The sequence below is a fragment of the Hemitrygon akajei genome, chromosome 29 (genome assembly GCF_048418815.1).
Source record: "Hemitrygon akajei chromosome 29, sHemAka1.3, whole genome shotgun sequence".
NCBI classification, from domain to species: domain Eukaryota; kingdom Metazoa; phylum Chordata; class Chondrichthyes; order Myliobatiformes; family Dasyatidae; genus Hemitrygon; species Hemitrygon akajei.
In genome coordinates this window covers 34445313-34472065 of record NC_133152.1, presented here as the reverse complement: position 1 = coordinate 34472065, position 26753 = coordinate 34445313, and the positions used below count along the sequence as shown (strand labels likewise).

General features: G+C 43.1%; 1 protein-coding gene across 2 annotated transcripts in view; it reads right to left on the bottom strand.

Moving 5' to 3' along the window:
- The window catches only part of arhgef16 (Rho guanine nucleotide exchange factor (GEF) 16), a 73966-nt gene that overhangs the window by 21232 nt on the left and 25981 nt on the right, over nucleotides 1-26753 (bottom strand). For both annotated transcript variants that reach the window (XM_073032155.1, XM_073032154.1), the window contains exons 2-6: nucleotides 21602-22256; nucleotides 11662-11713; nucleotides 10569-10735; nucleotides 4501-4557; nucleotides 2536-2696 (exon numbers count right to left, since the gene is read on the bottom strand). In XM_073032155.1, the coding sequence (XP_072888256.1) occupies nucleotides 2536-2696; nucleotides 4501-4557; nucleotides 10569-10735; nucleotides 11662-11713; nucleotides 21602-22165 (1001 nt within the window). In that variant the 5' untranslated portion in view covers nucleotides 22166-22256. The remainder of the gene's footprint in view (nucleotides 1-2535; nucleotides 2697-4500; nucleotides 4558-10568; nucleotides 10736-11661; nucleotides 11714-21601; nucleotides 22257-26753) is intronic.

Sequence of the window (26753 nt, the reverse complement as noted above, 5' to 3'; positions counted from 1 at the left end):
GGGTGGAGTGCCGTGGGAGGGGTGGCAGAGAAGCAGTGCTGGGGAAAGCGGTGGAGGGGTGGCACGGGTGCAAACACACCCAGCCCTGAGCCGTCAGGCAAGGTCATTTGATTCCAAACAAGTGATTTATTGATCGTTACAGAATGTCTTTCTGGTGCTCCCTGCTCCCTCCCCTCTCCCTATGATTCCACTCTTCCCATTCTCAGTCTAAAATAGAGACTCATTTCAGAATTGGGTTTTCTCATTACTTACATTTGTCATGAAATTTGTTTTTTTTTGTGGCAGCTGTACAGTGAAATACATAAAATGACAACAGTACTGTGCAAGAAGTAGGCACCCTAGGAAAATATATGTGCCCTTGGCTTTTGCCCCATACCCCAAGTCTTATGGACGGTTATCATTGGTCAGCATCACATGACATGCACCAGGGGACCTGGAGTGTCACAGCAACGTGCACCTGCCCCAGGGACGGACAGAGCCAGCACTACTACTGTCCCGGCGGGGAAGTGCCAGGTCATCGCCGAACACTGCGACTTCTGCGATGCCTTTGCAGAATGCTCAGTCCCGAGCATGCCCCGGTGCCTGCGAAATGCACTTCAGTCGGTGCAGCAAAGGCTGCCGTCGCAAAAGAGAGTTAAAGCACCCGGCGCTGGAGTGGCCCAGTCATAACCCGGGTGGCTCCGATCACTTCCCACACGTGAGAACAGCTCAACTGTAGCGTGCCAGGGAAGTTTGGGTTGGTATGCGGATTGGAGGGCTGTGGTCCTGTTGCAGGTAGATGGGACTGGGCAGAAGACCAGGCAGGCATGGGCTAGATGGGCTGAATGGCTTGCTTCTGCTCCATGACTATAACAAGGGCTAATTCAGAAGTAATTATCGATTTGTCATTGCATATTGCAGAGAGATGCCCTCCAGCCCATCAAGTCCACACCCACTTACAAGAAACTTGGACTAATCTAATACTTGAGCCCTAGCACTTTCCTGGAAAGGACTTTGAGCCTCAACTTGGTGAAATACTTGGGATGACAGCAGGGCTTCTACATGAAGCTGTGTGTGGACTACACCATGGATAATAAAATAGTACCTTCTCCGTCACTTAACTCTGATTATTCAACAGATTCATGTTTGCAGTTTGTACCAGGAGTGTACAGCACTGGGCAAAAGTCTTAGGCAGATGTGTGGCATCCGTTAGTCTCACGAGACCACGGATCTGCACCTGGAAGTCCTCTCCAGGGTGCAGGCCTGCGCAGGGTTGTATGGAAGACCGGCTGTTGCCCAAACAGCAAGTCTCCCCTCTCCACACCACTGACGTTGTCCAAGGGAAGGGCAAGGGCTGATACAGCTTGGCACCGGTGTTGTCACAGGAGTTACCAGAGTGAGGTTGAAGACAACCTCGGACTGCCTTAGGGACTCCAGCTCCGGATTTGTCCTCAGGGTTTACTCCCGAAGCCTCTCCCATAAGTGGGTATGGCCGCAAGGCAGCGGAGGTTTGAAATCAGCGTTTTCCCTCTCTCGGATGGGCTGCCTTCCCAGGCTGACGAGCTCCATCTATCCAAACTTAGGCACATATCCTACCACTAAACATATCACTACCTAGCCCCCCACCCCCAATTTTCCACAGGGATTGCTCCCTCCACCACTCCCTTGTCCATTTGTCTCTCCCCGCTAATCTCCCTCCCGGCACTTATGTCTGTAAGTGGTCTAAGGTCTACACTTGCTCATACGCCTCCTCCCTCACCACCAGTCGGGGCCCGGGCAGTCCTTCCAGGTGAGGCAAGACCTCACTTGTGAATCTGCTGGAGCCCTCCACTGCGTCGAGTGCTCCCGATGTGGCCTCCTCTACATCGGTGAGACCTGTTGTAAATCGAGGGACTGCTTCGTCGAGCTCCTCCTCGCCATCCTCAACAAGCGGGACTTCCCGGTGGCCATTTTAATTCCCATTCCCGATCTGCCATGTTGGTCCACGATTGTGTTTGCAGTGTTGGATTTCCAGCATCTGCAGACTTTCTCATGTTTATGATCAGGCACACATATATATATATATAGTTAGTGTGCCTAAGGCCTTTGCACAGTACTGTAGTTACCTGTAGTAATTTTATGTATTGCACTGTGTTGCTGTCACAAAAAAATACATGACATGTGAGTTTTAATAAAGTAGGTTCTGATATGAATCTCTATTGTGGTCCGAGAGAGAGGAGTCATGGTTAGAAAAAGGGGGAGAGAGAGGGGAGGGAGCGTCAAGCATCAGAGAGACATAGAGTAATCATCAATAAACCTATTGTTTAGCATCAAATTACATTGCCCGTTATCTCAGAGCTGGGTGTGCCTACACCTGTGTCAACTCCCACCGCAGCACACAATCTCTGCCACAGGTCCCACAACCCTCCTGTGACGCATCCACCCTTGCTATTCCCAACATCCTTTCCTCCTGCCAACATTTGCTAACTTTCTCTCTGTAAAATTCCCAAGCACCCTCAAACCTCGCTTTCCTCTACTGCATTTCCCCTCACCACCCCTTCCCCTCATCCATCCTACCTCTTACTAGCCTCCTGAACATCACAGATGTTGGAGAAGAGATGGTGGCGTTCAGTTGAAGTCATGGTCTTCTGCAGCTCCTTGGAGTTCCTGAACATATTGATGAGGACATTGAGGCTGTGCTGGTAGTTGAATTCAGACACAATGATCTCAAAGATGGCCTGTAGAATGGAGGGGAATGAAGTCACAGCTCAATCAATAGCCCTCAACTGCAAGACATTGGACTCGTATCCAATGCGGCCTTAAGTGTAGCATCATGGTCCTGAAAAACCTTGTCTTGTTTTTACTGTGCACTGTACCAGCAGTTATGGTCAAAATGACAATAAAAAGTGACTTGACTTGACTTGAAGTGACCTATGAGCCTAGAGTGGGAATTCCTGCATGTGAAGCTAAACATTCTTAATCAAAAATCCAAACTAACGCAGTGCAATTCCTGGTGGGAATTACTGGGCAGCACTCAGGCACCCTTCAAGTCAGAGAAGGTACCCTGTCAACTTCAAGCTGAAAGAATCAAGCTCTTATTCTTCAGCCTTGTGCAGCCACACACAAGCCCAAGCTACCATTTAAGGTTGATGTCCAGTCCAGCTCAGCACTGTCCAAATCACAGCGACTAATGGGGGCCTCGGGTGACCCTGGAATTCCTTGAGCCCTGGACCTTCTGAAACTCCCCTTGTGTGCAATGATCGCACCAGCCAATTGGATTCTGCTGAGGCCATAACAAGCACATGGAACATACTCATTGAAATACTTCCCAGTGTAGTACATCCACTACAGACTTCCCAACCACAGTGCATCACCAAGTTATTTCCTCAAGTGATAGTTTCTTTTTATCTCCATTAGTAATGATCTCATCTAGAATTGCCCCATACTGTAGACCCAAAAAACCTTCTCATCTGGAACTGTCCTATACTGTAGTCGCAAACCTCCTCACCTCATGCTATCCTATACTATAGACTCAAAACTCCTCACCCGGTGTAGATCCATACTGTTGTCCCAATTTCCCTTATTACATTCGGCCCTCCTTATCCGCAGGTGATTGTTTCCGAGACCCCCCGCGGATACCAAACAATGCGGATGCTCAAATCCCTTACTTAACCGGTCTCAGTGTGGTGGTCTTCAGGACCCAGTGGAACCCCGGACTTTATTTAACCTGTCTCAGTGCTGTGGACATTATGACCCAGCGGTGTAGCTCTGAATACGCAGTGTTTCTGTTTATGAAAATAATCATGATCACAATTTAAAATAAGGTGTAAGTAATAAAGTGATCAGAAAGAGGTGAAACGCCATCAGTCATTGTAAAGGCATTAGGCTACAGTCGGTCAAAGATCGGAACAATTTTAATGGAGCATGTGAAAGGCCCTGCCCCAATGAAAGCTATGATTATTACTAAGCAACGCAGTGGTTTAATTATTGAAATATGTATGTTTCTTAAGCGTTTTATATGCATAGAAAGGTAAAATATGTACTATATACTAAGAAAAATGTTTGACTAACTGACGCCAAATAATACCGAATGCACCTGTCCCGACTTCAAATCCGACTTAAAGACAGACTCAGGAACGGAGCTCATTCATAACCCAAGGACTGCCTGTACTTTTAATTCATTTCTAGACCACTTATAATACCTAATACAATGTAAATGCTATGTAAATAGTTATTATACTGTATCGTTTAGGGAATAATGACAAGAAAAAATAGTCTGTACATGCTCAAACAACGAGTGCTGGAGAGAGAACTTTTGGGTTTCCCTGCTCCGCGGTTGGTTGAATCTACGCATGCGGAACCCGCAGATAAGGAGGGCCAACCGTACACACTCAGTTCCTCACTTGGAACTGTCCCATATTCTCCCGTTTAATGGGAACATTTGGATCTGACCTCTATCACCTTTGCCCTTTCGGTTACTCTTCTCCGTGCTCTCTCTGATTTGGCAATGTCCCTACGTTCCAATGTGGGAATGGTGCTCACCTCTTGCCTCTTGCGTTCCTCATTCGACAGTGTGCGCAGAATCCCTTTCTCGATTACCTGCAAACAGGCAGAGGCAATCCCGTCAGCAAGTATTTATCAGTAACAGTAACTGTGCCCTGGAACATCGATACGGCTGCACCAGTACGCAGAGGGTTAAGCAACTCGCAGCAAACTTGCATTTAGATGCTGTTTTTCACATCAGGACATTGCAAAGCTTGCTACAGCCCATGGAGTACCTTTGAATTGCCTTTGCTATTTTGTAGACAATTTTGCACACAGTAAGACCCCATGATTGGAAAGAAGACAAAAGGCAGCCAATTTGTTTTTTATTGATGTGTGAAATACAGAAGCAGATGTGGATTGCTGTTCAGACTCTTTCCTCTATTTTTATTGTTTACCAATCTCTTGCCAGCACAATCAAAGACCCCACCTACCCCAGTCACTCTCTCTTCTTCCCTCACCTATTGGGCAGAAGATACAAAAGCCTGAAAGCATATAATATCAGGGTCAAGGACAGCCTTTACACTCATGTAATCAAACTCTTGAATGGACCTCTTGTACAAAAAGATAAGACCGTAAGATATAGGAGCTGAATTAGGCCATTTAGCCAATTGAGTCTGCTCCACCATTTCATTATGGCTGATCCAATTTTTCTCTCGGCCCTAATCTCCTGCCTTTTCCCCCTTTCCCTTCAAGCCCTAACCAATTAAGAGTCTATCCATCTCTGCCTTAATTATACATAAAGATTTGGCCTCCATAGCTGCCTGTGGCAAAGAATTCCACAGATTCACCACTCTCTGGCTTAAGAAATTCCCCCTCACCTCCGTTCTAAAAGGACACCCCTCTATTCTGAGGCCGTCCCCTCTGGTCTTACACTCTCACACCATAGGAAACATCCTCTCCACATCCATTCTATCAAGGCCTTTCACCATTCAATAGGTTTCAATGAGGACACCCCTCATTCTTCTGAATTCTAGTGAATACAGGCCGAGAGCCATCAAACGCTCTTCGTATGACAAGCCATTCAATCCTGGAATCATTTTCGCAAACCTCCACTGAGCCCTCTCCAGTTTCAGCACATCCTTTCTAAGATGAAGGGCCCAAAACTGCTCACAATACTCTGTGAGGCCTCACCAGTACTTTATAAAGTCTCAATAATAAAACCTCTGCTTTTATATTCTAGTCCTTTTGAAATAAATGCTAACATTGCATTTGCCTTCCTCACCACAGACTCAACCTGCAAATTAACCTTCAGGAAATCCTGCACAAGGACTTCCAAGTCCCTTTGCAACTCAGTGTTTTGTATTTTCTCTCCATTTAGAAAATAGTCAACCTTTTCATTTCTCCTACCAAGTGCATGACCATACACTTCCCAACACTGTATTCCATCTGCCATTTCTTTGCCCATTCTCCTCATCTGTCCAAGTCTTTTTGTAGCCTCTCTGCTTCCTCAAAACTACCTGCCCCTCCACCTATCTTCATAACAGCTCCAAACTTTGCAACAAAGCCATCAATTCTATCATCCAAATCATTGACAAATAAGGTTAAAAGAATTGGTCCCAACATAGACCCCTGTGCAACACCACCAGTCACTGGCAGCCAGCCAGAAATGGCTCCTTTATTCCCACTCTTTGCCTCCTGCCTATCAGTCACTAATTTATCCATGCTAGAATCCTTCCTGTAATATCATGGGTTCGTGGCTCGTTGAGCAGCCTCATGTGTGGCACTTTGTCAAAGGCCTTCTGAAAATCCAAGTATACCACATCAACCAGTTCTCTTTTTTTCTATCCTACTTGCTATTTCATCAAAAAATTCCAACAGGTTTGTCAGGCAAGACTTTCCCTTGAGGAAACTATGCTGATTATGGCCTATCTTATCACATGCCTCCAAGTACCCTGAGACCTCGTCCTCCAACATCTTCCTAACCACTGAGATCAGACCGATCTGGCCAACAGTTTCCTCTATTTTCTGCCTCTCTTGACGAGTGGAGTGACATTTGCAATTTTCCAATCTACTGGAACCATTCCAGAATCTGGTGGTTCTTGAAAGATCATTACTAATGCCTTCACAATCTCTTCAGCCACCTCTTGCGGAACCCTGGGGTGTACATCATCTAGTCTAGGTGACATATCTACCTTCACACCTTTCAGTTCCCCAAGATCCTTCTTTCTAGTTATGGTAAATGCACTTTCACACTTTATGTATCTGAAGAAACTTTTTGTGTCCTCTTTAATATTATTGACGAACTTACTTTCATATTCCATCTTTACCTTAGTAATTTTTTAAGTTTCCTTCTGTTGGATTTTAAAAGCTTTCCAATCCTTTGACTATTTTTTGCTCTATTATATGCCCTCTCTTTGGCTTTTATGTTGGCTTTGACTTCTTTTGTTAGCCACAGTTGTGTCATCTTTCCTTCAGAATACTTCTTCCTCTTAGAGATGTATATATCCTGAGCCTTCTGAATTGCTTCCAGAAATTCCAGCCATTGCTGCTCTGCCATCATCCCTGCCAGTGTTCTTTTCCAATCAATTCTGGCCAACTCCTCTCTTGGGCCTCTGTAATTCCCTTTACTCCACTGTAACACTGATACATCTGACTTTAGCCTCTCCTTCTCATATTTCAGGGTGAATTTGATCATATTATGATCACTTTTCCCCTAAGGGTTCTTTTACCTTAAGCTCTCTAATCAATTGTGGTTCATTGCACAACACCCAATTCAGAAAATCTGATCTTCTAGTGGGCTCAACCACGAGCTGCTCTATAAAGCCATCTTGTAGGCACTCTAGGAATTCTCCCTCCTCAAATTCAGCACTAACCTGATTTTCCCAATGTAGCTGCATATTGAAGTCCCCCATGACTAATGTAACATTGCCCTTTGGCATGCATTTTCTATCACCCGTTGCAATTTGTAGGCCACATCCTTACTACTGTTTGGGGGTCTGTATACAACTCCCATCAGGGATCTTTTTAACCTTGCAGTTCCTTAGCTCTATCCACAGTCATTCAACACTTTCCAAACCTGTCACCTCTTTCTAATGATTTGATTTCATTTTTTATCAACAGGGCAATGCCGCCCCCTCTACCTTCCCGCCTATCCTTTCATTACAATGTGTATCCTTGGCAACTAAACTCCCAGCTATAATTTTCTTTCAACCGTGACTCAGCGATGCCTACAACAACATATCTGCCAATCTGCAACTGTGCCGCAAGGTTATCTACTACCTTATTCCATATACTGTGCACATTCAAATACAACACCTTCGGTCCTACCCATGTCATTGGTACCTACATGGACCATAACTTCTGGCTGTTCACCCTCCCATTTACTGTGCTTATAAAAATGTATTCACACCTTGGAAGTTTTCATGTTTTATTGTTTTACAACATTGCATCATGGTGGATTTAAGTTGACTTTTTTTGACACTGATCAACAGAAAAGATGCTTTCATGTCAAAGTGAAAACAAATTTCTACAAATTGGCCTAAATCTATTACAATTATTAAACACAAAATAATTACTCACTCTCTTCAAGTCAGTATTTATTGGATGCACCTTTGGCAACAATTACAGCCTTGAGTCTGTGTGGATAGGTCTCTATCAGCTTTGCACACCTGGACACTGCAATTTTCTCCACTCTTCTTTACAAAACTGCTCAAGCTCTGTCAGATTGCATGGGGATTGTGAGTGAACAGTCCTTTTCAAATCCAGCCACAAATTCTCAATTGGATTGTGGTCTGAATTCTGACTTGGCCACTCCAGAACATTAACTATGTTGTTTTTTAAGCCATTTCTATGTAGCTTTGGCTTTATGCTTGGGTTATTGTCTTGCTGGAAAACAAAACTCCTGTCGCAGTTCTCTTGCAGACTGCATCAGGTTTTCCTTCAGGATTTCCCTGCATTCATTTTACCCTTTACCTTCACAATCCTTCCAGGGCCTGCTGTAGAGAAGCATCCCCACAGCATGATGCAGCCACCATCATGCTTCACAGTAGGAATGGCGTGTTTTTGATGATATGTGGTGCTTGGCTTACACCAAACATAGCATTTAGTCTGAAGGCCAAAATGCGCAATTTTGGTTTAATCAGACCATAGAACCTTCTTCCAGCTGACTTCAGAGTCTCCCACGTGCTTTCCGGCAAACTCTAGCCGAGATTTCATGTGGGGTTTTCCCCCCCAATTATGGCTTTCTCTTTCCTATAAAGCTGTGACTGGTGAAGTAGCCAGGCACAGTTGTTGTACGTGCAGTCTCTCCCCTCTCAGCCACCAAAGCTTGTAACTCTTCCAGAATTGTCGTAAGTCTCCTGGTGGCTTCTATCACTAGTCCCCTTCTCGCACAGTCATTCAGTTTTTGAGGATGGGCTGCTCGAGGCAGATTTACAGCTGTGCCATATTCTTTCCATTTCTTGATGATTGATTTAACTGCACTCAAGTGATTTGCAAATTTTCTTGTATTCATCTCCTGACATGCTTTTTAATAACCTTTTTGCATAGTTGCTTCGAGTGTTCTTTTGTCAGGATACTGGCTCACCAGCAGTTGGACCTTCCAGATACAGGTGCATTTTCCTACAATCAATTGAAACACCGGGACTACACACGGGTGATCTCCATTTAACTAATTATGTGACTTCTAAAACCAACTGGTTGCACCAGTGATGATTTGGTGTGTCTTATTAAAGGGGGTGGATACTTATGCATTGAAGTATTTTGTGTTTTATATTCATAATTAATTTGGATCACTTTGTTGAGATCTGTTTTCATTTTGACACAGAAGAGTCGTTTTCTGTTGGGCCGTGTCAAAAAAGCCAAATTAAATCCACTGTGGTTCATTGTTGTAAAACAATTTAAAAAAATGAAAGCTTCCAAGGTAGGAATACAATTTAGAAAAGGGAGGGTGAACAGCCAGAAATTACGGTCCATGTAGGGACCAATGTCATGGGTAGGCACTGTAAAAATGCTGAGGACTCAAACCGAGATATCCCGGACCCTGGCACCCGGGAGGCAACATACCATCTGCAAATCTCATTCTCGCCCACAGAACCTCCTGTCCATTCCACTAACTAATGAATCCCCTATCACCACACTGTGCCTCTTCTCCCACTCTTCCCTTCTGAGTCACAGAGACAGACTCAGTGGCAGAGACCCGACCACTGCGATTTTCCTCTGTTAGGTCACCCTCCCTTGACAGAATCCAAAGTGATATACCCATTGTATACCCATTGTTGAGGGGAATGGCCACAGGGGTACTTTGGACTGGCTCCTTTACCCCTTTCCCCTTTCTGACTGTCACCCAGTTTCCTGTGTCCTGCACCTTGGCTGTAGCTGCCTTTATGTCCTATCTATCAACCCCTCAGCTTCCTGAATGATCCAGAGTTCATCCAGTTCCACCTCCAGCTCCTTAATGTGGATTGTCAGTAGCTGTGGCTGGATGCACTTCTCGCAGTTGTAGTTACCAGGGACACCAGAAGTCACCCTGCGTGGGCTCTTGGCTTCACAATCTACCTCGTTAAGATCTCGCACTTTTCCAGTAGATTTTACACTTGATTCTGCATTAATATTGTTTTACCTCATTCCACATCAATGCATTCTGTAATGACCTGATCTCTTTGAACAGTGTGCAAGCTTTTCACTGTATCGCGGTACATGTGGCAATAATAAACCAATTCCAATTATTTCCCTTTGTGGAAATCTCTAGGATAAACACCAGATTCTTGCTTATTCCTGAATTTGATTGCTTTGCTTCACCATCAGAATCCTTCGAACATTTTGCACCAATAAGAGAGAGGTACTGGTGTGCGGATTTAAGGAAGGACTATTTTCTAAGATGCCGGAAGAAAATTCCTCTGCTTGTTGATAAAGGAAGTGGGCAAAAGGCTCTTTGAAACAGACAAAGGGTTACTTTAATCAAAATCAGAAACAGAGTGCCTGGGGCAGTGCCACTCTTCCTCGGCACCTTGCTGGCAGTATTAGTCTGGATGCTAAATAAACCCAAAAATAGAAACAATAAACCAAACAATAAAAAGTCACCGCAGGAAGAAAACAGGAAGCTGCCCCGGAGAGCGAGCACTCACCTGCGGCAACTGGCTCCAGGTCATCTGCGGCCGGCGGTAATTCTGAACTACAATCTGCTCACTGGGTTCCGTGGATTCCAAGTGCTCCGTGTCATCCAGCAAGTCGTCATCTGATTCTGGAACGATGGCCAGGCCCCTCTCCCGCACCTCCTGGTACAGCCTCGGGTCTGAGGAGAGGAGTTTACTCAGGAAGGAGCTGACAGTTTTGTACAGAGTTCCCGACCCGAGCCCAGACACCCCCAGGTTGTTGAGTGCCTCCGGGCCCTGGAACAAGAGAGAAAAGCGGCAGAAAGCCCCCAGGATGGGGTTCTCAGCCGACTGGCCTGCATCCATTGCCGACTGATGGGAGTCTCAGCCCTCAGATGAACCCACCCAAGCCGACCTGACTGCAGGGCCTCCTCAGTGCTGTGTTCTACACTACGGGCTGTGCAGCTCGCTGGCAGGGTGATGCAGAATGTAACAGGTCTGCTCAAGGAGTTTGCTGAAATATTCTGAATTACAAATCAGCTCATTAAAAACTCCTCACCACATTGGATACAGGACAGGCAATAAACAAATCCCACAGCCCCCGGCTAGTCCCTGGTCCTCATGTGTCTCAAAGACGTAATGGTTTAACAAGTTTATATTTTGCATTGCCTTCAGTTCAAAGACATTCAGTCCCAACGATATCAACACTCTCCTTCCTCACTCTGCAGAGACCCTCTCCACACTTACTGGGGTACTCTCAAACCCTTTCTGCCTGCTCACTGGGATCATCAACACATTTCCTCCTCCTCGTTCTGGTGACCCCTACTCTTTCCCTCTCCCCAATCTCACTGGGGTCCCCTTTTCTTTTTCTCCTGCAGTACTCTCTTCCAGGTCCATTCCCCACCTTCCTCTCACTTTCAGTCAGTTCTTGTCTTCAGTCGATCAGTTTTTATTTAATCTCCGGATCCTGCCTGCTCCTAGATGCATCCCACTCCATCTGAAGATCTAATTCCAGACTGATTTCCCCTTCCAAAGCCTGAAGACCCCTCATCTGCCCTGCTGACAGACGAGAGCTGAACTGGCACGCACATACACAGATCTGCGCGTGCGCCCGCACAGTCCTTACCATCCTTAAAGGAGCTCCGATTTCTGGGGCCTTTCTTCCGTCCCAGGGTCCGCTACAAAGAGGAAAGTTTTAAAATAACAACATCAGCACAGCATCCTGACTATCGGACAATTGTTTAAAGTAATAACCTTTAAGATTATGCAAGGTAGAGATAAAGTTGATGGTAACAGTCTTTTCTCCAGGGTGGGGGAGACCAAAATTAGGGGACATGGATTTAGTGCGAGAGGGGAAAGATTTACAAAGGTCCTGAGGGGCAACTTTTTCCATACAGAGGGGGTGTTATATGCCAGAGGAAGTGGTTGAGGCAGGTTCAATCATCATCACCACCATTATGTGCCATATCAAATGATGAGGGCAATCATGGTCTTTGACCAAGATTGCTCTTGGCAAATTTTTCCACAGAAGTGGTTTGCAGGTACAATAATATAATTTTAAAAAACGCTTAGAAAGGTACATCGAGGACGGGTCTCAGAGGGATCTGGGCCCAATGCCTGAAACTGGAAATAGCTGGGTGGGCACCATGATTGGCACAGACTTTCCATGATGGCATGGCATCTAAAACTATGACAGATGTCTATAGATGTATGGTGGACAGTATATTGACTGGTTGCATCATAGCCTGGTATGGAAACACTAATGCCCTTGAATGAAAATTCCTTGGAAAGGTAGTGGATATGGCCCAGTCCGTCACAGGTAAAGCCCTCCCCACCACTGAGCATATCTACACAAAGTGTTGTTGCAGCAAAACAGCATCCATCATCGGGCACCCCCACCACCCAGGACATGCTCTCTTCTTACTGAAGGTGCTACAGGAGCTTCAGGACTCACACCACCAGTTTCAGAAACAGTTATTACCCCTCAAACATCAGGCTCGAGTCTAAGGGGATCCTTGGATTCACTTTACACCGCATGTTGTCGGAGCAGTGCTGCCAGGATAATCAAGGACACAACCCACCCAGCCAACACACTTTTTGTCCCTCTTCCCTCCAGGAGAAGGTTCAGGAGTGTGAAGAGTCGTACAGCCAGATTTGGGAACAGCTTTTTTCCAACTGTGATAAGACTGCTGAACGGATACCGACCCAGATCTGGGCCGTACCTGCCGAATATCCGAACCTGTCTCTCGGTTTCTTTTTGCACTACCTTACTTTCCCTGTTCTATTTTTTATTATGATTTAGAATTTAAATTTTAAATTTTTATCATATTTACTATCGATTTGTACTCCAGGGAGCGCGAAGCGCAGAATCAAATATCACTGTGATGACTGTACGCTCTAGTATCAATTGTTTGGCGACAATAAAATAAAACTAAATTAAACTTCACTCAACTCCACTTGCCCAATCAGTGCAATGTTCCCACAACCTATGGACTCACTTCCAAGCACTCATGTGCTTGGTATTTATTACTTATTTATTGACTATTATTAGTTCGTGCCTTTTCTATTTGCAGACTGGTGAATGTTCGTGTTGGTGCAGTCTTTCGTTGACTCTATTATGGTTATTACTTTATTATTGATTTATTGAGTACCCCTGCAAGAAAACGAATCTCAGAGTTACATATGGTGACATAATTGTACTTCGATAATAAATTTACTTTGAACTCTGGACTTATTAGGTCGAAAGGCCTGTATCGGTGCGATATTGCTCTATGACTAATTCAGCAAGTGTAGACCACAAACACAACAGATTCTACGGATGCTGGAGATCCAGAGCAACACACACACACACACACACACAAGATGCTGGAGGAACTCAGCAGATCAGACAGCATCTGTGGAAATGGACAGATAGTCAATGTTTTGGCCTGAGGCCCTGAAGGATGAAAGAGACCCTACAAATCCATTGCATAGCAACTGTTCTTAACTGAAATGATGCTAATTATAATTTAGTGAAATATCAATTACGGGATTCTCAACAATCCCTTCCCCTCTGATACCTTCAGCAGAACCGAACCCTGAGATTCGTTTTCTTGTGGGCATACTCAATAAATCCATAATGGAACAATACACCCCCTCCACTCCTGGGAGTGCATTTCCCCACACTACCCCTCTGCGCCACGTTCGAGCAGGACAGGTTGTGCTGTACCCTGGCACCCGGCCTCTCAGGGTCCTAGACGAGTGGACAGCAAATGAAAATCCAACAATAAAAAAAATTTCTGAAATTAAAACTGAAAATGTTGAAGCACTTGCTGGGTCAGGCAACATCCCTGGAAAGAGTAACACTGATAAAGTTTCAGGTTTGGGACACTTTGCCTGTTTTTATTTTGGTTTCAGCCAGTCAGCTCTTTGTGGAATTGGTGGCTCACAGCTCCGGCTGCCTGGGCTCCATCGTGACCTTCGGCGCTGTCTGTGTGGAGTCTGCACACTCCACGTGACGGTCCAGGTTTCCTCTAAATGCTCCAGTGTCCTCCCACCTCACAAAAATATGCAGAGGCACATCTGGAACAGTGGGGAGTCAGCAGGAGACGCTCATGGAGTGAGTACTGTTTCAGATTCGCTCCATAACCTTTACTTTTTTTAACCTATGAGCACCCTTATTTAACTTATTTTTACCTACACCAAAAGATTCTTGCTACTTTTTTGGACTTATCTTTAAGAGTTTATTGTAAATTTTTGAAGAAATGAATACAGAAATGGCTCTTAGATCTAAAGGGCGAGAACCTGGGAAGGATCCTAACGGGAACAGGAAGAAAAAGCAGACCGATCCTAAGCATACTGAATTGACTTATGAAATGTTATTGGAGGTTTTAAATCAAAAATTTGAAGAACAACGTCAAATTTTTAAGCAAGATATAAAGGCTTTTCAAGATTATATGGATAAGACAGATTCAGTAGTTAACCAGCAGCAAGTTCTAATCGCAACTCTGCAAGAGGACGCTCGGAAGCGAGACTTGATAATTGAAAAACTGCAGCAGAACTTACTTTTGACGATTAAACAGGTGGAAACACTTAAAGCCAAGAGTGTCGACTTTGAGAATCGGTCCAGAGGACAGAACCTACGCATACTTGGTCTCCCGGAAGGTATTGAACAAGGGGACCCCTCGAAGTACTTTGCTCAACTTTTAAAGGATGCGTTCCCTTCTGTATTGCCAGACAGTCCTCCGTTACTCGATCGCGCTCACAGAATTATGCGTCGATCACCGAGTGCTTCAGCTACACTACCGGTTGTAATTGTCCGATTTCATTATGTGCATGTTAAAGAGCAACTTATTCGTGTGGCTCGGCGTGTAGGGATGGTCAAATTTCAAGATCACAATTTTCGATTAGTAGAAGATTTTAGTCCAGAAGTAATGAAGGCAAGGCTTCTTTTTAAACCTCTGATGTCTGAATGTTATGAGAAAAATCTAAAACCTGCGCTCTTATACCCTGCGAAGCTCAGAATCTCGCCTCCGAATGCTCCACGTCGTGTTTTTCTTTCTACATCTGAAGCGAGAAGCTTTCTGAAGGAGAACTTCCCCACTGCTACGGACACTCATCTCTAATAAATGAGTGATTTTGATCGTGCAAGATGGTTTTTATTTCCAAAACCAGATTTTGTTTCTGGCTATTGGTGTAGGTTTACTCTATATTTTATACTCTAGTTAAAGTTTTTTTTCGACATACTAATCTTTTTATTTTACTTACTTCAACCACTGTACTTTATCTTTGGTTATTATTATTAATCCTTCGAAGGTGAATTTTTTTTTACTAAGATGGTTTTTTCTCTAAAATATTTTTGGCTTTTTTTTTGATTTCACCATTTTTTTTCTCTCGTCTTCTTCCTATAATGCATCTCTTATCACAGTTTAAATTTTTTTGGTTTGTTTGGGTTTTAACCCGATTTATAAGTTACTAGTGATTATATTCTTTTTGTTTTTTTTTACTACCAATTATATTAAGAAGTTTGGTTTTAGTATAGTGATTATAATTTCTTTAGAGTTTGGGTGGATTTTTTTTTATCCTTTATATACAGAGTTGTCTTCTGCTGATATGGGGGTAGGTTTAGTTTCATCTTTCCCTTTTCCCAGCCTATCCTTGGCTGAGGTGGTCTTTTTTTCCCCTCTTGGGTGGGGGGTGGGAGGTCTTTTTCTAAATCTTATGTTTCTTATATCAGTTTTTTCATTTGGGCTGATTTTAAACTACAAAAATGTCCGCGATGTCGTCATTTCCGGGTCTGCTCCTTATTTTTGTTCCTCTTCCGGGTGCATGAGTTCATAATTTGGTTAACCCTTTATATACCAGAAAGTTGATTTCAGAAATATGGCTCAGACCATTAATTTTGTCTCTTGGAATACTAATGGCTTAAACCATCTGATTAAATGGAAAAAGATTTTCAAAGTATTCCAAAGACTTAATGCTCATATTATTTTTGTACAAGAAACTCATGTGAGGAAAGAGGATAATTATCACTTTTTTATGTTTTGGAGGGTCAACAGTATCATTCGAATTCGAATGCCAAAGTAAAGGGAGTTTCAATTTTTATTGACTCCTCTATTGCATTTGTCCAACAGGATATCTTTTCGGATCCAAATGGTAGATTTTTGTTAATTACTGGCTTACTTTTTAACAAAAAGGTTGCTATGGTTAATGTTTATGCTCCAAATGTGGATTGTCCAGATTTTTTTAAGTCCTTATTTACTTCTCTACCTAATCTAAATGAATATAAGTTAATAATGGGTGGTGACTTTAATTGTTGTTTAAATCCTTTGATGGACAAATCTATATCTACTCAGACTTTACCCAATAAGTCGGCCACTTGTATTAACTCTTTTTTGACTGATAATGGAATTTTTGATAGTTGGAGATTTCGGCATTCTAAGGACAAAGAGTTTTCATTTTTCTCACATGTTTATCATTCCTACTCGAGAATTGATTATTTTTTTATTGACTCTTGTTTTATTCCATTGGTAATTGGTTGTAATTATGATATTATAGCCATCTCTGACCATGCTCCATTAAAACTTTATATTAAATTTACAGATACAGCTTCTAATGCTAGACAATGGCGATTTGATTCTACCTTACTGCAAGATCCGGATTTTATTAAATTTATGAAGGAACAGATCGATTTCTTCTTTTCAACTAATTCCACGGATGATATTTCTTGCGGAACACTTTGGGATACTTTTAAAGCATATATACGTGGACAGATTATCTCCTACTCTGTTGGTCTGAGAAAACGCATTAAGAAGGAAACTCTTCTATTGGTTGATAAAATTAAAGAGATTGACAAGAAATATTCGATCACTCCTAGTAAGGAGCTTTACAAACAAAGGGTTGAACTTCAAACGGAACATAGTTTATTACTTACATCTTCGATTGAAAATCAATTAATGAAAACCAGATCTGATTTTTATATACATAGTGATAAATCGGGTAAACTGTTAGCTAGTCAATTGAAGAATGCTTTGGTTAAACGTCAAATTACTAAGATCCGTCAGCAGAATGGGGATCTGACAGTTAATCATTTCAAGATTTTTATACCTCCCTGTATCATTCTGAATTCCCTCATGATTGTAATACCATGTGTGATTTTCTTGGGAAATTGAATTTTCCAAAATTATCATCAGATGATCTTTCAATATTAGAAACTCCTATTACGGATGCAGAAATTAAAGGGGTTATTTCCTCTGAATTCTGGGAAAGCACCAGGTCCAGATAGGTATACAGTAGAATTTTTTAAATGTTTTTCCACTACTCTTTCTCCTTGGTTATGCAGGGTTTTTGAAGAAGCAATTAGATTGGGCAATTTGCCACAATCTTTTTATAGAGCTTCCATTTCTTTAATATTGAAGAAAGATAAAGACCCTACTGACTGCGCATCCTATAGACCAATATCTTTATTGAATGTAGATTCCAAGATCTTTTCCAAGTTACTGGCATCCAGTATGGAGAAGGTATTACCCCAAATTATTTCGGAAGATCAAACCGGTTTTATTAAAAATGCTATTCTTTTTTCAATGTTAGGAGATTATTGAATATTGTTTATACTCCTTCACATAGCACTTCAGAATGTGTTATTTCATTAGATGCAGAGAAAGCATTTAATAGAGTTGAATGGCCATACTTATTTAATGTGCTTGAGAAGTTTAATTTTAGTCCGACATTCATTTCCTGGATTAAACTCCAGTAGCCTCAGTGCTTACTAACAATCAAAGATCTCCCTTTCTTCGTTTATTTCGGGGTACTAGACAAGGCTGTCCTCTTAGTCCATTATTATTTGATATTGCTTTAGAACCCTTGGCAATTGCTATCAGAGAATCACAGAATATTTTTGGCATTAATCGTGGGACAGATATACATAAGTTATCATTATATGCAGATGATTTATTATTATTTATTTCTGATCCTGAGAAATCCATTCCTGCAGTTTTATCATTGTTGGCTCAATTTAGTGATTTTTCTGGGTATAAATTAAATCTTAATAAGAGTGAATTGTTTCCTTTAAATAGACAGGTTCCAATTTAAGGAAATTTACCTTTTAAATTAGTTAATGACTCTTTTATTTACTTAGGGATTAAAATCACAAAAAACTATAAAGACTTATTTAAGGTTAATTTTTTTACCCTTAATCAATCAGATTAAATGTTTGTTTACTAAGTGGTCACCACTATCTTTATCTCTGATAGGTCAGATTAATGCTATTAAGATGGTTATTTTACCCAAGTTTTTATATATATTTCAAGCAGTACCAATTTTTATTCCGAAATCTTTTTTTGCTAATGTTGATTCAAAAATTTCCTCATATATATGGCAGAATAAAAATCCTAGATTAGGTAAAAAATATTTACAGAAGGCAAGGAAGGAAGGTGGATTGGCATTGCCTAATTTTAGATTTTATTATTGGGCAGTCAATATCCGATATTTGATATGTTGGTTAAAGGATTGGGATATATCTTTTAGCCCTCATTGGGTGAACCTGGAAATTAAATCTGTACAAGGATTTGCATTGGGTTCTATTTTAGGGACTTCTCTTCCCTTTGCTCTTTCTAAATTGCAGAAATGAATTGACAACCCGATAACTTTACGTATATGGTTTCAATTTCGGAAATTTTTTGGGTTGACTCAGTTTGTTTTAAATATTCCTATTGTATCCAATTGCTTTTTTTATCCTTCTATTATAGACCAAGCTTATTCAGCTTGGAAGACTAAAGGATTACTACGATTTTCCGATTTATTTTTGGATAATTGTTTTACGTCTTTTGAGCAATTATCTAATAAATATAATTTGGCTAGATTTCATTTTTTTTTTTAGATATTTACAGATTAGGAATTTCTTAAATACTGTACTTCCTACTTTTCCAAATTTTGTGTCTTCAGGTATTTTGGAGAATTTGTTTGAACTAAACCCTTTTCAAAAAGGGCTAATATCAAAACTTTACAATATAATTATGAAGATACGTTCAGAGCCCTTTTATAAGACTAAAAATGATTGGGAAAGAGAACTTAACCTTACTATCCCTATTGAGAATTGGGATAAAATTCTTCAATTAGTTAATACATCATCTATATGTGCTAAACATTCATTAATACAGTTTAAAGTTGTGCACAGGGCTCATATGTCCAAGGATAAATTGGCTCATTTTTATTCCTATATAAATCCTATTTGTGACAGATGTCATTCTGAGATAGCGTCTTTAACTCATATGTTCTGGTCGTGTCCACTTTTGAAAAAATATTGGAAAGATATTTTTGATATTATTTCTGCGGTATTGAACATTGATTTACAACCTCATCCTATTACTGCAATTTTTGGTTTACCAATGATGGACTCATTCCATTTATCCTCTTCCGCTTGTCGAATGATTGCATTTCTTACACTAATGGCTAGAAGATCTATTTTGTTGAATTGGAAAGAAATTAATCCTCCTACTGTATTTCATTGGTTTTCTCAAACTATGTTATGTCTAAATTTAGAAAAAATTAGAAGTGGTGTATTTGATACTTCTATTAAATTTGAAAAGATATGGAGACTTTGAGACTATGAGATTCAATATTTTCATATGATGTAATATGACCCTGTTCCAAGCCTATTTGATTTTCCAGTTTCGATTTTATATATGTTGAGAGGATCGGAGTTGACGACACTGATGATTTTGTATTTTTGTGAGATATTATAAACAGCCCCTTTTTTTCCATTTTTTCTTTTTCTCTTTTTTCTTTTTTTTTTCCTTATTAGTTACTAGACTATTAGATTAGTTTTTTTGCATAATTTTTTTTCTTTTTCTTTTTTGTTTTTTTTTATTATATATTATAATATACCTAGGTTTGCCTTGTTTATTTGTATATTGTATCGTCCATGATTTAGGAATACTCATTTATACTGTAATCATTGCTTATGTATTCTTTCATGTTCAGTTGAAATGTGTATGTTTGTAATCCCATTATCTATATATCAATTTTATTTTGTTGATATTAATAACAATAATAAAAAGATTGAAAAAGAAAAGGAACAGTGGTAAGGGAGGAGGTGTAGAGGCAAGTGCAGCATTTCTCCTGCGAGCACGAATAAGTGCCAGGCGGGAGATCAGTGGGGAGGGACAAGTGGACAAGGGTGTCACATAGGAAGCATTCCCTACAGAAAACAGAGGTTGGTGCCCCAAACATTACTTCCAAGTAAGGCGATGCTTCATCGTCAGGGTCCTCTACTATATCCGGTATTCCCGGTGTGACCACCTCTACATCAATGAGACGCGACACAGATTGGAGTCTGCTTTGGCTGAGCACCATCGCACTGTCTGCCACAAAAGGAGGGATCTGCAGCTGGTTCTGCTCCTGTATTTTACAGTCTTAATGTATGGGAGTGACAGAGAACGGGAGGGGCTGAGGAGGAGCGCTGATGGGAATGTAGGGAGGAATAAAGTGAAAAGTGGTGAACTCCAAGCTGAAGGGCTCATCTCAGTGATTTATCAATTTGAAGACACAGGAGATGCAGATGCTAGAATCTGGGGCAACAGAAAGAATGCTGCAGGAACTCAGCACATCAGGCAGCACCTAGGGAGATGAACACCCAGTCAACGAATCAGGTCAAGAGTGTCGATGAAGGCCCTTGACCCGGTACGCCGACTGTCCATTTCTCTCCACAGATGCTGCTCGACCTGCTGAGTACCCTCCAGCATCTTGTTTCTTGCTGATGACTCCTGCAAAATTTGCTGGGTCGTGGAACAGCTGGGGGCAATCCGAGGATATACCTACAGTGCATCATCCCTAGGGTGGTGAATCTGTGGAATCCACTGCCACAGGCGGCTGTAGAGGTCAAATCATGGGGTATATTTAAAGTGGGGGTTGATAAGTTCTTGATTAGTAGGGGTGTCAAAAGGAAACGTGGAGAAGGCAGGAGAATGGGGTTGAGAGGGACAATAAATCCGCCATGATGGAATGGCGGAGCAGACTCAGAGGGGCCAAAGGGCCCAATTCTGCCCTTGTATCTTAAGGTTCCACGGGCAGCAGCAAGCATCACTAATACCACCAGTGGCATCAGTGATCACATTTTACTGGTGACAGTGGGAGTGCTCCTCCAAGACGATCAGAACCTCATCGCTGGGTTTGGAAGCTCGTGTGCCTCAATGACCAGGGCAGCTATGTTGGCTGGAGTCAGGGCTTTGTGCTTTGCCTCTTGGTAGGGTCACCCATCCCAGACAGGTCAAAGGGTAGAGGCCAGACTCAGAGTGGCCCACCAGTCCTCCAGGTTTGGGGGTTCAGCTCAGGGATAACAAAAAGCAATTGTTACAGAAAAAAAGCAACGAAGAATTATTCTATACCCGTGTGTGGTGGAGGAACCTGAACCACACCTGGGGCACAATAGAGAAGATGACCAAGGACAGTCGGAGGTAGGGGACCTTCATCGCTAACGCCAATCGCCAATGGTGTAACAGGTAGCAAATGCAAAGCGCTGCCATCTTATTTACACCTAATGAAGCGCAGTGAAGGTGTAACTACATGGTGCAGTCCACGGTCTCGCTTACCTTGGTCCTGCCCGGGCTCCGGGGCGGCTGCACAGTTGTTGTCTCCGAGACCGTTGTCAGCGTGGGCACTGCCAGCAGTTCCTTCTCGTCCGAGAAATCCGTGAAGCCGCCGGTCGCCACCTTGTACGACTTGTTGCGCCGGTTGCGCTGCAGGGACCCGCCCGAGTCCCCCAACTCCTTGCCGTCCTCGTAGCGGAGGTCAGAGGGCGGCATGCTGTGCACCTCCCTGCGCCCACTGTCCTGCCTGCCCAGCGGCGAGGTGTCCTGGCGCCGCCTTCGCGTCTTGGTGTTCTCGGCCAGTTTGTTGGGAATGATTTGCTGATGTCCTAACTTCAACGCCGCCGCGCTCTCCGTGCTCAGAACCACCTTCGGCACGTCTGAGAGCGAGGGCATGGAGCTGGCACTGCTCAGTGCCGGATTCTCCACTCCCAGCGGCAAATATTTCTCATTGGTTGGGCTCTGCTTCTTTGTGCCAGGGTTAATCTGCAGGTCGGATCCAAACTGCTCCAGCAGCAAGGCCTGGGACTTATCTTCCAGATTACTGTCCGAGTACCGTTGAGACATTTCTCTGGCCCTGTCGTAGAAAAGTCAAAACTGAAACGCAGTTTCCACACTTTAGGAGCTGTTACGTCTCAATCCCAGACTGGTCTTCCCCCTAAACAAGGGAAAAGAAATGCATAATCACTGCTGATTCACATACATATCCTTTGGTCACCGAAACAATCTCATTCTGGTCTGGTCAAGCGATCAGAGCAACAAGATACCTATTGAATATAGAAAGACCTAGATAGAGTGGACATTTCCAATATTGGGAGAGAGAGCCCAGGACCAGAGGGCACAGCCTCAGAATAGAAGAGCGTCCCTTAAGAACAGAGATGAAGAGGAATTTCTTTAGCTGGAGGGTGGTGAATCTGTGCAATTCATTCTGCAGATGACTGCGCAGGTCAAGTCACTGGGTACATTTCAAGCAGTGGTTGATAGGTTCTACATTACTAAGGCTGTCAAAAGCTACAGGGAGAAGGAAGGAGAATGGGTTGAAAGAGAGAATCAATCAGCCATGATCGAACGACAGAGCAGGCAGGATGGGCCAAATAGCCTAATTCTGCTCCTCTGTTACGTGGTCCAAGCAAAGAGCAGGAGGAACCCAACAGGTCAGGCAGCATCTGTGGAGGGAAATGGACTGCATTCGAAAGGTCTTCACCTGAAACACTGACAAATCCATTTCCTTCCACAGATGCCACCAGACCTGCTGAGATCTTCCAGCGTCTTGTATCTCAAGTTACGTGGCCCAAGATGCAAAGCTGCTCATTCCTGAAGGACCTTCCGTCAGCGGTGAGAGAAACCCCGGGCGAATAGCATCCACCCAGTGCCATTGTCTAAATGTTCACCGTTAGCCTCCTGCTGGGTTTGGCGTGCTCCGGTCCCAGGAGGCATAGTGGCGTGGCAGGTAGTGTGTCTGCCTCAGAGTTCCGTGGTTAGATCCTGTCAGTGTGGAGTTTGCACGCTCTCTAGGTAAGAACACTAGTTTCTGCCACTTACTCCATATCTCAGAGATGAGCTGATGGGCTATTGGTCATTTATTAAAACCATGTCAGCAGGAAGCTAATGGGCATGTGTGAGAAAATACATTGCAAGGCTCTAGGGAAAGGAGAGAAGGAATGGGAATGATGGGATTACACACAGCATCTACAGGATGGGCTGAATGGTCACATTCTGTGCTAGCAGTACGTGGATTTGTCAGGAGCCCGGCACAAAACCTCAGCTGCTGCTGCTCAGTAGCGCATTCTCAAAGGTGCAGACTTCAGCCGTAAATAGGAAAGATAAAAGATTAACTTTATTTCTCACACGCACATCAGAAGATACTGTGAAAGGTGCTGTTTGTGTCAAATCAAATCAGCAATAGTTCTGCCAGGCAGCCGGCAAGTGTTGCTACGCATCCAGCACCAGCTTAACAAGCTCACGACTCACTAATCCTAACCCGCACACCTTTGGGCTGTGGGAGGAGACCAGTGCACCCGGAGGAAGCCCACAATGTCACTAAGAGGCACGGGTTAGGACGTACATACCCCTTACAGACAGTGGCAGAAATTGAACCTGATCTTGCAGTACGAGCAGTGAGGGGAGAGCGTGCGTAATATGGTTTCTGAAGGGTCTCCTGCTTCAGCCAAGGCCCACTACCCTCTGACGTACTATAGATGACAACTGCGCATCAGCCAGTCTACAGTTCATCGGTCAAAATAAATCATACCGGAGGCCAGACAAAAAAAGTAAGCCCACATCGGTAGGAGACACGCAGGGCTGAGGGTTTACATCTGTCTTCAACCAGGAAGAAAGATGATGTCGGTGCCTTAGCAAAGGAAGGTAAGTTTAGTTGGTGAATGGGATAAGCATAGATAAAGAAGCTGTACTGGTTGATTTGAAATGCATAAATCACCTGGTCCAGGTGGGATACATCCACAGTGGTTGAGGAAAAATAGGTATTAGATAAAAAGAATCCAGAAGGATGTTATGAATGAACACACTGAGTGCTAGAGGAAGGAACTTCACAAAGCCAGAGCTGGAGTAATATTAAAATCCAAGTGATTCTGCAGATGCTGGGAACCTCTGCCAGAAACTGGTTATTTCCCTCTGTAGATGCTCCCTGACTTGAGTTCCTCCAGCGTCTTGGGTGGGTTGCTGGAGTAATGCATCCAGCTCTGGAGCCACACTTCAAGAAAGATTTAAAAATGCCTTTCCAAAGATCTAGAAGAGATTCACTAAAACTATTCCAGGGATGAGGGACTATAGTGATTTGAACTGAATGGCAAAAGGGATTATTTTCTTTGAAAGAGAGAGGGGGTTGCAAGAGGACGTGATCAAGGTATTTAAAATCCCGTTGTTGCAGAGGTCTTGAACTACAGGGTGCAGGTGACTGGCAGCTGAAACAAGACTGACCCAAGGAGGAACCTGTTTACCCAGTGAGTGGCAGCATTCAAAGGGGAACTCCAGAAATAACAGAGTTTGCAGATTTGTCTGGATAAGGCATTGAGCGGGACCAGTGCACTTCCTCTTGCACAATAAATGGAAATGAAGAAAACTATACAAGCTAGAAATGAAATTAAATAGAAACCCAGGTGGCATCAATGAAAAGAGAAATACACATAATGCTTCAAGTCTGAGACCTTTCCTGATTGTATTGCTCTTACAAACAGCGAGCACTGGAACGACTGGAATGAGCTGCCAGCTGAGGGTGTGGATTCAATTTCACCATTTAGGAGCAGTTTGGATAAGTAGGTAATATGAGGGGTATAAAGGGCTATGACCCAGGTGCAGGTGATGGCATGAACTAGATGGGCCAAAGGGCCTGTTTCTGTGCTGTACTGCTCTATGACTCTACCGACTCCGTGAGCCGAATGGTCTCCATTCTGCGACCACCAAGGTCAGGCAGGAGAATCAGGACCTGTGGTGACAAGAGTGTTTTCAGCGAATGTTGTTTCCCGATGGGGAGTTGCAGACTATCCTGTTACTTCTGATCCGGATGACTCTTTGGCAACTCTTCCTGGAGAAGATGTCAGCAGATGGGGGCTCTGATGACCACAGCAGGCAAACAGCTTGCTGAAACTTAAACGTGGAGCTTGGCTTTTAGGTGAGGTGATTGCAGCCCTGTGAGCCTGCCTTCTGTGGCATGAGTCAGTGGCTTACTGAGTGACAAAGCTGTGGTTTCACAGCCAGGAAACACCTTGTTACAGCAAAAAGAGAAATTGCTAGAGTACCTCTGCATCTGTGGAGACAAAGGGTTAGATCAAAAGTTCTAAGTAAATTAATTATCAAAGTACATATATGTCAACCATATATAATCCTAAGATTCATCATTTTGCAGGCATACTTTAGAAATCCATAGAATAACAACCATAACAAAATCAATGAATGACCACACCAACATGGGCGTTCAACCAGCGTGCAAATGAGAGCAAAATGTGCAAATACAAAATGAAAGTAATAATAATAAATTAATAAGCAATAAATATTGACAACATGAGGTGAAGAGTCCTTGAAACTGAGACCAATCGTTGTGGGAACAGTTCAGTGATAGGAGGAGTAAAGCTGAGTGAAGTTACCCTCTCTGGTTCAAAACCCTGATGATTGAGGGGTAATAACTGTTCCTGAACCTGGTGGTGTGAGGACTGAAGCTCCTGTACCTTCTTCCTGATGGCAGCAGCAAGAAGAGAGCATGTCATGGGCAGTGAGGGTCCTTGATGATGGATCACTGTGCCAGCGTTTCAATGGTGCTCAATGCTGGAGAGGGCTTTACCCATGATGGACTGGGCCATATCCACTACTTTTTGTAGGATTTTGCAGATGACTATCAAGTCCTGATGCAGGATTTGACCCAAGACCTCACCTATCACTTTGCCTCCACAGACACTGCTCAATTCGCTGAACTCCTCCTGCTGTTTGCTTCTGGCTCCGGGTTCAACTATCTGCAATCCTGGTGTCCCCAACTCATTACAGCTGAGTTTCTGAAACACTCTTTGTAATCATCCACAACATTTAACAGCATGGAATGCAAAGGGTTAATAAACGCTGGCCTTTTGACTTACGATCTTTAAACAAATTAAAACTGTGGAAAGAATCAGGTGACGTCTAGTTCACTGATTGCAAAATACAAATAAGTTTTGTGAATTCGGGCTTGGGTAGGTTTACTGACCTCTTCAAGCTCAGAGTTTTCTCCTGGACTGCAATTTACATGACAGAAGTGGGTGTCCACGACACTTTAAACTTTGCAGAAACAAAAAGAGCATTTTTAGCTGGAAGACACCCACAGAGTCAAAGGCTACCGCTGGCATTCAGATCTTCTCTGTCAGAGAGTAAGTGTTGCTGGGAATTATCAATCAACTAAATACTGTTTTGTCCTTCTTGGGGTGGGAGGTTTGGTGTTGGCCTTCTCATCTCAGTTTGAGTTAATTTTGCACCCTTAGCCTCCCATTCGTCAAAATGCTGGTCACTGGCAGACTGGAACAGACCGATATTCATAGTCCCTGACTATGAACAGAATTAGAGTTGGGGACTTCAACCAGGCTTGTTTGAAGAAAATCCTGCCCAATTACCTTTGGCATATAACCTATAACACCAGAGGTCCCAACACACCAGACCACTGTTATACTAAGATAAT